The 13,453-nt window shown below is 39.3% G+C and overlaps 1 protein-coding gene across 5 annotated transcripts in view; it reads left to right on the top strand.

The window, feature by feature from the left end:
* Positions 1-9,094, top strand: part of rfx1a (regulatory factor X, 1a (influences HLA class II expression)) — a 38,961-nt gene extending 29,867 nt beyond the window's left edge. For 4 of the 5 annotated variants that reach the window (XM_017705899.2, XM_017705900.2, XM_037544717.1 and 1 more), the window contains exons 15-18: positions 251-459; positions 1,886-2,039; positions 2,189-2,234; positions 4,878-5,038. In XM_017705899.2, the coding sequence (XP_017561388.1) occupies positions 251-459; positions 1,886-2,039; positions 2,189-2,234; positions 4,878-5,038 (570 nt within the window). Of the gene's footprint in view, positions 1-250; positions 460-1,885; positions 2,040-2,188; positions 2,235-4,877 lie in introns of all 5 variants that reach the window. The other variant, XM_017705898.2, reaches the window with a different exon arrangement.
* The last annotated feature ends 4,359 nt before the right edge of the window (positions 9,095-13,453 follow it).

Genomic DNA, 13,453 nt, shown 5'->3' with positions numbered 1-13,453 from the left:
TCTGAACTAATGGTCCAAACTACAAAAATACAAAACAGGGCAGTTATACATCAGTTGATTGTCAGGGTAGGGAAATCATGAAGAACTATCAGTGGTTTATCAGCAGGCAAGTGTTGTTTTGGCAAGATTTCTGACAAATTGGCAGAACTCAATTTGTCATTCATTTTCGCAGATATTATCAGCCAGATGGTGTATTGGTTGTGCCCTACTGACACGATGTGTAAGCATTACTTTCTCTGTCTCTCCTCAGGAGCAGGCTTCTTGGGTGTGCAGATGTGAGGATCGGGTGGTGCAACGCTTGGAACAGGACTTTAAGCTGACTCTCCAGCAGCAGAACTCACTGGAGCAGTGGGCAGCTTGGCTGGACGGTGTGGTGTCACAGGTTCTAAAGCCCTACCAGGCCAGTTCAGCCTTCCCCAAGGCTGCCAAACTCTTTCTGCTCAAGTGGAGCTTCTACAGGTGAACATTGAAACCACAGAGAAAGGGTTCTGACTTTCATGGGCATCAGTATGTTAAAACCAAAAGAACAATGTCTCATTCGTCATCACCTGTCACCTTTCAGCTCAAATTAGGGTGTTTTGTTGGATTAAGAAATAATGCCACATTTGAACTGCCTTAGCATAGGTTACAAAGTTAGAGACATAAGAACGATTTTATGATTAGGGTGGCATTTGTGACCCACAGATAAAACTAGCGTGCAAGTAAAAGTAAAAGACATTTTAAACATAAAGTGTTCTTCACAACAACATATGTGCATATTTAAGACAAATAAAGAATCCCATTTACTGCTTTTTGTCTGTCTCAGCCCGATACTTCTGACCATACACTATATGTAGTATGTGGACACGTGGCCATTCATTTTTTAAAAAAACATGGACATTAATATGGAGTTGCCTCCTCTCCCTCAACAGCTATACAAGCCTCTATACTTCTGGGAAGGCTTTCTACAAGATTTTGTCAATAGAGTGAGGTCAGAGGTCAATTTGTGAGGTCAGACACTGACGTTGGACGAGAAGGCCTGGCTTGTAATTGATGTCCCAATTCATCAGGTCAGGCCACTGGAGTTCCTTCACACCATCAAACCATGTGTCTATGGACATCACTTTGTGCACAGGGGCACAGTCATGCTGGAACGGAAAAGGACCTTCCCCAAACTGCTGTCACAAAGTTGGAAGCATACAATTATATAAAATGTCTTTGGATGCTGTAGCACTCCTCCCTGGAAGTAAGGACCCTAGGCAAAACCCTGAGCATCACTTGACATGAATTAGTATAAGTTATGAAAAATATAAATTTTTGTGTCCCTGAACTTGCACTCACCCTTGTGATCGTAACATATTTACTGCAATGGTGTATCTGGAAAATTCCAAGTCACATTTTCCACAGGAATTTGCATGAACAAAATTTCCTGAAGATCACAGAAAGAAGTATTTTTTTAAATTTATTTCCAACAATATTGCAAAGGTCACTTTGAATGTTGAATGTGCCTTTTACCCAAATTACAGACAAAGCAATGTATCAACATGGATGCTAGTTAAACACATTTCATGCATTTGCTAATTTTATGCTAAAAAACTGTTACTTTCAACTTTGCTACTTATTAAAGCCATCAGCAAAGAGACGCTGTAAAAACTAAAATATTACTCCTAAGATGGGTTAACAAATTTTTTTTTAAATGTTAAATGCATGTTTTCTTAAGATTCAGTGTTGAAATTAAGGCTAATTTAAAGAGTTACAAGGGCTAAATGACACCCTATTCATGGAATCACCAATTGAAATGGAATAAACTTAGAGTCCGTAAGAAAAAATGGACAACTGGTAGGCTTTAGTATAACCATTGCAATATCATAACTAAAACTCTGTTTTCCTCTCTCTGTCCTTGCAGCTCTATGGTGATCCGAGATCTCACACTGCGCAGTGCAGCAAGTTTCGGGTCGTTTCACCTGATCCGTCTGCTGTATGATGAGTACATGTATTACCTTATAGAACACAGAGTGGCTCAGGCCAAAGGAGAAACTCCGATCGCTGTAATGGGCGAGGTACATACACACAATGCATGAAATGAGAAATCTCACTTGGTCATATTGTTCACTGTAACTGAGGAACAGCAAGAGCCACATAATAAAGAAAGTTGTTATAGTATGCTTTTTACAGGTGATGAACTTTTAGTTCTTCTTTTCATTCTTAGTTCGCAAGCCTTGGTCGCAGTCTGAATACACTGGATCCAGATAAAGGTATATGGTCCTCCTTCTTCTCTCTTTCATATACTCAACACATGTATCACTGATGTAAAAGGGGAATTCCGTCAATTTCTTTTAAAATTTCAGCATAATTCATTTGTTGAGATGTAAACAAAGTCATTCAGAGTAGCATATTGTGAAATGTTCCGTTGTAGAGAAATTTTAGATTTTGATTCAGATTTCTTCACAGTGGTGGTGATAGGAACCAGGGGTCAGTGTCTACAATGCAAATATATGCTATCCAAAACAACTAGTGAACCTAAGTGAAAATAAGTTACACTTCCTTTATAAAAAAAAACTTTTGCACATTTTAATGAACACAATTACTGTTTATTGGCTGAATTTAAAATATTGGATTAAATGGTAAATGTGTCCTGTGCAAAAATTATGGCACATTTAATATGCTGTGCCCCCCATGGCACTTAGAAATGATGCTTTAAAATGCCATGTTTATGTTTTTCCTGACATGTTAACGTATTTTCAAAACATGTAAATTGACTGGGGGTGTCCAGACTTTTGCGTACAACAGTATGTAATGTTGATAATTGTAAAACAGCAATAATACTAATACTGAAAAATTCTTTGGGGAATATTTTGATCTACAGTGTCCTGCCTTTACCCCCCTACCATAAAGGAACAAAAAAATACATTTTAGGCCAGAATTTTATATCCAAACTATGGTTAAAACAAAACAGTGGAATTCCCCTTTAATATCTCCCAGCAACTAGTGAACATTTCATGGTGGCAGACACTTTTCAGCTAACATTCAGACATACTAAACCAACTACTGAAGTTCAAAAGTTGGATTTCCTGAAGTAGAGGCCAAAACACCTGCAGTAGAGGCTAAAACAGGACCTGCTTTTTACGTCAGTAAAGGAAACTTCACAGTTTGGTTTAATGTGCTAGTACCTCATCACACTCTGCTTTAGTGTGAACTTAACATGTGAAAGTGTGCTGTAGTAATGAGAGCACCACTGGCTTAACAGGTACAGTGGTTTGTAGGAAGTTTCAAGCCCTTTTTATATGAACGTGAGTAAACTGCCCACAAGCACAGGTTTTAAACAAAAAGTTGGAGATTTTTATTTATTTATTATTTTAATTTCAGCTTTGCAGGATTTTTACATTTAACCCCTTAAATAGCCTGGATCTGATATAGTTTTCATTGTAGTCCATGTAGTTACTATATAATAAGACTGAGGATGTCATATGCCTGGGATTTTAAAAGGGTTAAAAATGTGGCAAAAAATATAATTTACACTGCAAAAACGTTTGAAAATGGCTGCTAATAGTGTTTTTAGCAAGCTTAGGTACAAAACTAAATATGCATTTCTCATCTTTAAGAAATTTGGATCTAAACTGATGTTTTTTAAATGTCTAATATAAATACAAATACTGAAGTTGATGCCTGTGTTCCCAAAACAAAGATTTTAAAATACTCATATCATGGGAAAACATTTTTTTTACTTCTTTGAAATAAGTGTTGTGTAGAATTTAAACATTGTATGCAACTTCCAAGAAGTACAGTTCACTCCACAGTCTACGAAACTAAGCTGCAAAAACAGCCAAATTTTAATTTATTTATTTTTTTGTGATGTCACGGAAACCAACACATTTACACATATACAACTATTCAGCCTCCAGCATTTTAGCTCTGCCCACCACCATAAGGGTTGTTTCATTCGTGACTGCTTTTTGAATGAGAATCAGAACAGAGCTAATTTACATATATCAGTCTTAAAAGCACAGCAGCAAAAACAGCCTGTTTAATTCAATGTAATAAAGAGAAGTTGGGAGAGGTTTTTAGCACCCATGTCATAAGTGGACCTCGGAGGAGAAAAAAGACAGGAAATGTGGGATATAGGCACTATAATTTTAAATAGCTGCTATCCCAAAAACATGTATCTCCAAAACTAGTAAAAGGAAAAGGCAAAAGTGCTGTTGTGAAGAGATTTTATTCCTAGTCATTTTGGAGCATTTCTATTGGTCCGTTTTGGAGCATTTTAAAATGTTCATACAATATATAGGACAGCTAATGTATTCAAATGATACAAAACCATGAAAATGAAAAACAATATTAAGATACATGTTATTTTTAAATACCCTTTTCAGCACAACAAGGCATCTTAGCATATACGCATCACCAATCCAGCTGGAAAATCTTAGGTGGCTCCTCATGAAGCTGCTTAAAAGGATGATCAAGAGTGTGTAAAGCTGGATCAAGGCAAAGACAGGCTGATTTCAACAGAAATATAAAATAGAACAGAGATTTGTTTAATTATTTTCCTGGACTCTTCATAACCTATGTATTCACTGTTATTCTAAAATGTGGAAAACTAAATATAAAAATTTTAGCTTTCTGAGTGCTACTGTGTTTTCTATGACTGTATAAAAGATGCACAAGGTTTTCTTTATTGTTGGATGACGTGCGATACTTTTAAGCGCATTCAGAATGCATAGCAGATCAGTAAGCACTTATTATTGTTTTGTTTTATCAAAGTAGTAATAATACGTGACTGCTGTTTGGCTTATGTTTCTATTCATGTGCTTTCTTGTTGCCAGACTGTGCCTCTAAATGCTAAACAGCTGTGTCCCATCTGTGCTGTTAACTTGTGTTCCTCCTTTGCTTGTGTGTTTCAGAAGAGGAAGAGGAGGAGGAAGAAGAGAGTGATGATGAGTGTCAGGAGTTGGCGCTGCCTCCTGATGGAGCTGCTCTGGGGGAGGAGTCTCTGGAACCTCCGGCCAAGCTGGCCAGAACCGACCAGAGAGTACTGTTCAGCACGGGCAACACAGAGAACTGAAAACACATGCACTTACACACATGCACTCACACACACTCAACCACACACACACCCCTAACTACACACACTCACACACCACACTGACATTCAGTATGTACACACAGTGGAAAATATGCTGCAGCCCACACAAGCCCACTCTTGTCACGCAAACACTTGCTCCCTCACACAAACACACACACTGTAACAGAGGCACATACGGCAGGACACATTTACAACATAATCACTGGCACAGGTTAATATGGCCATGCAGGGCATAGGAGAGACCTATAGGATCCAACAGACCTCTAAATTTTCGTCTTTCTGTAGTCAGTGTCGTGCCCATATTGGGAGCTCTGGGTCTAAACTGGATTTCTATGCGTGAAAAATGAATGGTGCTTTTGACAAAACCTTGCGTTTTGCACCCTGTTGTAAACAACAGTGTCCCAAAGCTGATACACTTTGCTGTACAGAGAGAAACTAACTTTCTCAGGCTGTGACAGAAATGGGCCCCTACTCCCGCATTAGTATTGCACTACATATGGGAGAGCTGTGTAGTTAACTAGTGTTAAAATACAGTAATAAAAAATTCAGACACTGTGTCGTCTTCAGCCTGCATTGCTGCTGTCTAGTTGCATAAACAAACTAACATAAGTTGCTTCCGAGGCCAAATTGGCCATTAAGGTTAGCTAATATTCCTCTGTCCGTTGCTTAGTAACACAAGACTCACAATGCCCTTTATGCAGTTTGTTTGGTGGAAATTACAAGTGCATTGTAAGATTAAACAGTGCGCTCAAAATTGCTCTGGAATTCCATTTTAGGCAGAAAAATTGGCAACATACTCAATAATGCACTAAAATGCAAAGAGAGATCTATTTTGGTCATAGCCTCAGGTTTCTTTTATAGTGATAGTGATAGGAACCAGGCATCACAATGTCTACAGTACTACCATTTTAATTACTATTCAAAAAGAGCAGTTAGCCTACACACATCTATATACACAGAAGTGTGTGTGTGTGTGTATATACATATTCACACATACATAATGTTGATAATCGTAAAAAATAGTGGTAAATTCCTTTGTGGTGCTATTTTGCCTTGCATGAATCATGCTACCATGAGTGGATTTTAAAAAGTAGGTTTTAAGCACAAAACCTTGTCTCAGGCATCAGGAAGAGTACTTAGTGTAATCATTTTTCATGAGGGAGCTTTTAGAGGCTCTTCAGATGTCTGCTACCTATTACCACTATAATTGTGAACAGTTCTGTAAGTTTGTATAGAATGGGGCATTTCATATCAAACCATTCTGAATGAATCAATTCATAGATAAAGTATTTAATAATCCAAAACTTCAGAAAAATCAGCAGAATACCCCATTAAGGTGCCAAAATATGAATAATGCTAACAGTGCTGAGTGCTGCACTGACATCATCAGATGTCACCTCAACAAAATACCTCACACAAACCAGCAAGCTTTGTCGAACCAAGTAGTTAAGTTGTTTCAGCAGTAGTAGGCTACAGTTTGGGTAGCTGGTGTTGGTATATAATAGTGTTGAAGTTTAGTAGTAGACTTGCTTTCATTGATGTCATTTCAGTGCGCACAAGCGTTAACTTGCTCATAGCATGCATGTGGAATTATTGAGAGGATCCAGTGACACTCGGAGGGTAAAATGTATACGTATCAGATTTGGAATGTTGTACACTACAGGGCGCACCTGTGGTGATTATTTTTAAATAGGGCATTCACTTTTCTCATAGAGAAAATCTGGAGCTCCTAATGTGGGCAAGACGCCGACTACAGAATGACTTCAGAGGCCTATAGAAATGCAGTGGAATCCTGGACCGTACTGAACACAGACACACCTCACAAACGCACACAACAAATAGAATGTGTGTGGGTGTGTCAGTGAGCCCAACGACGTGTGAACGCAATGGAGAGGCTTTGTCTTTATTTCCCAACGCCGGCACACGGTGCTGTGTCAAAGACAACAACAAAAACAGCATGGGACTAGAAACGAAGCCTGAAGATTCTCTGGACACAGCATCAGGCACAAAGTGGCCACATGAGGTTCTGTGGACGTCATTCAAACTCCTGCGGCCTACGAGGGCAAAACAGGCACATGTGGGAGATTGGCTGTAAGTGCGCGTGTGCGTATGTATGTGACGTAATGTTGGCGGCAGCCCCGCTGTGTGTTGTCTGTGTGTTTGTGGGTGCACCGGGGCCTTACTGCCGCGCTGATTTTACCAGTGTGAACGTGCGTGCTTTTTTTGTGTTTGTGTGTGTGTGCGTATGTCTGTATATATGTGTGTGTTTGTGGTTCTCAAGAAGTGTTGATAGTTGTTTATGTTGGTGGATATTTTCAAAGGCATCCATATCTCTTTTGTTTTTGTTGCCTTCATTGAACACTACTGTGTGCTACATCCTTGTCAGTGCTGAGTAGATGCAGTTCAACTATAAAGATAGGGATGTTTTTTGTTTTTCCCCATCATTGTGTCACTTTAATTCTCTCATCTCTGATTTGATTACATTTAATGGCTTGTCGTATATCTGATTCTGACCTACACTCTCTCTTTACCAAAACTGCCTACACAGTCTCCTACACCCAGAGAGAGGGAGGGTGCAAAACTCACATTAATATTGACATGTCGTTTCGCAGAGTTAACAAGGAGTGACCTGTGGATATACAGTACTGTGCAAAAGTCAGAGACCGCCCTTTGTTTATTTAATTTCCAGTCATTTTTCAGCATCAGAAAAAAAGCAGAAACGATATTTCACAGAAAAGTACAAAGAAGCCTTAACAACTGAATATGATTTCTAATTTCTCCATATTTAATGTTTCTCCTTTTGCCTTTTATTAAAGCTTTCAATCTTTTTATGAGACTTGCTTTCAGTTTTTCAATGAAATCCACACCTCCAAAGTTCAGTCTGAAGTTGGTTGTTATTTGTGCTTCTCACAAGCCAAGTAATCCCAAGCACATTCAGTGATGTTGAGGTCTCTGGGGTGGTCAGTCTATTATACTGAGACCACTAGTAGCTTCTTTAGTTGATGATGCAGAATTTCATCTTTTTGGTCCAGCTACACATCTTTTCAGACTCGTGTTGAGTTGTCTTCACACAGTGGAAAGATGGACAGAAACACCTGTGGATTTTTTCAAATGTGAAGCAAGAGCGGAGCTTGATTTTCTCTGCTCCCTCTCTCACAAGGATGAAAGCTTTAAATACTGTTCATCTGATGGTGGTCCACCAGGGCTTACATGATTATTAGGAGTTCCATTTGTGTCTTAGTAAATTTAACTCCTATTTTGGAAACTCCTGTTTTTCACTTGTTTTTTAACTTTTCCCTTTCTTATGCAAGTGGAATCTTATATCTAATCTCATAAATATCTCAAGAAAAAATGACTAATGCATATTTTATCAGCTGTTTTGACTGGAAACTGCTAGGGTTGTCTCTGACTTTTGTGCAGCAGTACGTTTTCAAATCTTTTCAATCTGTCTTTTTGACCCATTTGCCCCCATCTTTCCTAAGCAGGCTGACTCACTCATTATACCTGTGTTGGAACACATGTATTTGATCCTTTTCCTGTGTTGTATTGAAACAGTGTGTCACTGTAATTCTATACCTGTCTCCCTTTGACTGAGGGATCCTAAAGTATGTCACATCAATTCTGTTTCCTTCGCTACGTGTTTAACACTATTTATTAGACTGTACATTTTGCGAGACTCTGACGCGAATATTGGCTGCCCTGGTGTTATCAACAAACGTAAACCAGCATGTACTCTCTCCTCTCTCCCTCAGAATCTAGTGGTACAAAGACAGAAAAGACATATCACACAATCTTCTGAAGAAGGCTTTCAGTACAATAGCCATTTTCAAAACAGAAAAATTTCCCTTTTAAGCTCATTTCTGTTTCTTATTAAAAAAAAAAAAGAAGATAAAAAAAAGAGTGGCAGTGTTTTATGAATCTTCTGAACCACAAGAATGATTGTGCCTTTGGAGTAATCGAATGAAATTCAAAGGTTTTTAATTTAAGATATGAATAAAATAAGAATTTCTAAAATTGTGAATTTGTCCAACAAAAGCCTGTTGTTCTGTTTTTTTGTCTGTTTTCTTTATGTGTTTGAAGAAGCTACAACTGTGGCTGTCACTTCCGTCACCTTCGTGGAGCTGCTTAACAGCAAACGTGTTACATCTTGCTTCAAAAAATAGCTTGCACGTGAAGGTGCCTAATTTACAAAAGCACCACATACACGGGACGTGTTTTGGAGAAAGAGTTGATGCACCCACTGTTGAGAGAGCGTTTCCTCCCACAAAGACAAGATCACACCTTTCAAGGAAGTCACTAATGAGAATGTTGCTTTGATTCTGGGTAATGGGCCTAAAAATCCCCTCCGAAAAGCAGCTCTTTGCATATCAGCAGTCAACTCATTCTCAGACAGCTCACTCTGCGTTAGCTTTACGTTTGTACTTTTATCCTGCATGACCTATTAAAGCACCAGCAACTGGGTGGGCGGACCCCTACTTAAGTGTTGATGCATACAGTGTTTCCTTTTGAGAGCTGATCCTTGTAAAAAATCTATGATAGTTGAGTTAGAATCACTGCAGAGATTTGTGTAGCAAGACTTGCTTTTAATTAAGAGATTAGAAGATGTGTTTGGTATAAGTCCTGGTATCAGAATACCAGCCATTATACAACAAGATTAAAAGAGAGAATCAGCGGCATTGCCCACCTTTATCACAATATATAATAAATGAAGGTAAATCAGCAGTTATGGGTTGGAGAAAAAAGAGGAAAATACCCTCTTAAAAATAGTGGGCATTTACTGTAAAGCTAAATGTGCATGATGATGATGATGATGCACAAACCTACACATAGTTGGGGGAAATGAACTGGAACAGCAGACAGTTTTGCTTGTATTGCACAGAAAGGGGCTTCTTGTGTCACTGCTTAGAATTTGTATTGTTATTATTACATTATGTTATTATAAGTACAGCACTAAAATAAAAATTTTGTAAGTTCAGATCATGCCTTCATCATGGTGGTAGTGTGAGGAAAGACTGACTGAGGGAGGTGGGAGAACACTGAGAACTTGGGCTGGAGCTCTGGGCAGCTTCTGTCTGTAGCTAGAAGGCCAGACCCCCTCATAGCTGTAGTAAGACTGATACAGGACTGAGGAACAGGGAGGAGATGGGGTGGCAGTGGGGACTGCGAAGCCTTTGTCTTGTGAACGGAAGGTGAGAATGTGAATTTGTAGGGCGTTAGATTGGAAAAAGGAGAGGTTTCAGCCCTTCATGTTCCTACCCCAACCATCAGTTACAATATAACTACAATAAAGGAAATGTACAGGGGGAGTTAAAAGTCACAGGACACTGTTATATATACATTTTTTTTCATGCTGTCACAAGCCTCCACGATGCGGTGCTGAAGGTGGTGTTTGTTGTGGATTTTCTCAGCAAACACAATTTGTTTGGGATGACCCCAGAGATAAAAGTCCATGATAAAATAAAATAAAACGGTGTCTTGTGACTTTTGACTCACCCTGTATATCGTAATATGAAGTTGAATTAAATTGTGGCCTGTATCAATTTATGTCTTAATGATTCCACTTCATTTTAAGAAACTATGACAAATTAAAGTCAAATGGAAGCGCTGGAATTGTCAATTTTGTTCATTACTTTAAATACATTACATGTACTTACATTTAATTATTATGGCAAAATGAATTAATATTTTAAAACTTACACAATTTACCTTCAGAAAGAGAGCTTAAAAAATATTTTGCCTGATTCCAGCTAACGATCTCTATAGCTTGTATGCATATATATGTATATATATATATAAAATGCTAGCCAGTCATTAAAACTTATTGTTTCAGAAAAAAATGCACTGCTTCACTATAAACAACAATACCTTCATCATATATTCTTAACAACTTGTCCTGTGTACTAAAGTGTGCTAAAAACACTTAGATAACTTCATCTTCATCCAAATTGGCCCTACAGATATCACAATACTAGCTCTCATTCTACTTGTTGTATCAAAAAGATTGTAGTATTGTCCATTCCTATCTCCAACTGTACAAGATAAAGCTCCATTATCAGTTGTGTGTAAATGTATACAAGAGCTGCCAATACTTAGAAAAATGGTTAACCATCCTATGCAGATCTATTGAATGTGCATTTTATCACAGGCAAAGTCATTTCACATTAACACATCTTGGCTACCAAGTATCAATGTCAAAAATGAACAATATTTCCTGTGCATCCCTTTTCTCTCTCTTTTTTTTAAATATTGAAAATTTTCAGAATCTGCATTAAACCATAATGACAGCCTTGCTACTACAAACCAGCACAGATGAGCATGCATTCCTTGCAGGTCTATTTTCTGTTCTGGTGCTGTTTAGCTGGTCACCCAGCATGGTCATGCTGCTTGCCCAACGTACCAGCATCCACATCACAACTTATGCTGGTTTTGCTAGTGTTCAACATATCAGCTTCCTTTGCTGCTGACCAGCATCCAAAATACAGCGCGGTGGTTTTGTCCTCTCAAGAAACTATCCAACACACACATGCACCCTGACCTGCTCAAAATCATGAGTAACTTCCTTTTCTGTTTCCTAACAAGGGCCAGGAAGGAAAATAAAAAAAAATTCTTCCTGTCGCACAGTGATTGACAGCAGGTTACAGTAATGCACTGATGTCATAACTGCCACCTGTAGGGGGCAGCAGAGCACTAGCATTGAAATCCTATCAGCCTGAAAGGCAGCATTAATCCCAAATCTCAGCTTGAGTGTGAAGTCGCAGGAGCGACAAGTCACCGCTTAAACAGTGCTCACCGAGTGTGTTAGGAGGGGGGGCAGGGGCAGAGTAGAGAACGCACAACATGGGAAGCCCATTGTCAATCAAACCAGCAAGCTGTCTGTAATGCACTGTTTTACTGCAGAAGATTATTAGGAGACTGATAATTGTTTGTTGGCCTGATGTCCGATGACAACGAGGAAGCCTACAGAGAAGAGGTCAGCTTTCTGACACTCTGGTGCCAGGAGAACAACCTCTCTCAGTGTCAACAAGACCAAGGAGCTCATAGTGGACTTCAGGAAGCAAGAGAGAGTGCACACCCCCATCACCATCAGTGGAGCCACAGCAGAGAGGGTCACCAAGTTTCTTGGTGTTCACATCTCAGAGGAACTGACATGGAGCGAACACACCACACAGTTGGTAAAAATGGTACAACAGCGCCTCTTCCACCTCAGGTAGCTGTAGAGGTTTGGCATGAACTCCTGCATCCTCAGAACATTCTACACATGTACTGTGGAAAGCGTTCTAACAGCTCCAACAACACCTGGTATGGAAACTGTACTGCCATTGAGCAGAAAGTTCTGCAGAGGGTGTTGCGGACAGCCCAGCACATCACCGGGGTCCAGCTTCTAAACCTTTTGGATTTATACACCAGCCACTACCTGAGGAAGACCAGCAGGATTCTAAAGGACTCCACCCACCCAAGCCATTTTCTGTTCTCACAGTTGCCGAGCTGTGCCGAGCTATGCCGAGACGCATAAAGTCCAGAACCAGCCGTTTCTGAGACAGTTTCTTCCTCCAGGCCACCAGGCTGCTGAACAGCCAGTAGTGCTGGTGTATCGGTCTATAAGCCTGTCACTGCACCTCTGAGTCATCATCTCCATGGACAATCATTACCTCATCCACACCATCAGACTCACTCTGATCCTCTGCACCTTCAATCTAGCAAATCTATACTTACACATATAGATTGACATCTTGTACATGTTCTATCCATATCCTGTACAATCTGGATGATTTCTATATCAGTATCCTATCCCTGTGTACCTGCATCTCATTTATTATCTTCCTCAGACTAAATGCACATACGGAATGTGTACAACAGCACATTTCATAGTTCTATTTCATAACTTATCACTGTACAATTGTACATTGGAATAGTGCAATACTAGTGTATATTAGTGTACAACCCCAATTCCATTGAAGTTGGGACATTATGTAAAACATAAACAAAATCAGAATACAATGATTTGCAAATCCTTTTCAACCTATATTCAATTGAACACACTACAAAGACAAGATATTTAATGTTCAAACGGATAAGCTTTATTGTTTTTTGCAAATATTCACTCATTTTGAATTTGATGCCTGCAACACGTTCCAAAGAAGTTGGGATATAGTGTTTACCACTGTGTTACATCACCTTTCCTTTTAACAACACTCAATACGCGTTTGGGAACTGAGGACACTAATTGTTGAAGCTTTGTAGGTGGAATTCTTTCCCATTCTTGCTTGATGTACAACTTCAGTTGCTCAACAGTCCAGGGTCTCCGTTGTTGTATTTTGCGCTTCAAAAAGTGCCACACATTTTCAGTGGGAGACGGTCTGGACTGCAGGCAGGCCAGTCTAGTACCTGCACTCT

This window comes from Pygocentrus nattereri, chromosome 14 (genome assembly GCF_015220715.1).
Source record: "Pygocentrus nattereri isolate fPygNat1 chromosome 14, fPygNat1.pri, whole genome shotgun sequence".
In the NCBI taxonomy this organism is placed as follows: domain Eukaryota; kingdom Metazoa; phylum Chordata; class Actinopteri; order Characiformes; family Serrasalmidae; genus Pygocentrus; species Pygocentrus nattereri.
Note: the sequence above shows the minus strand (reverse complement) of the source record. Positions and strands in the feature narration are given on the sequence as shown.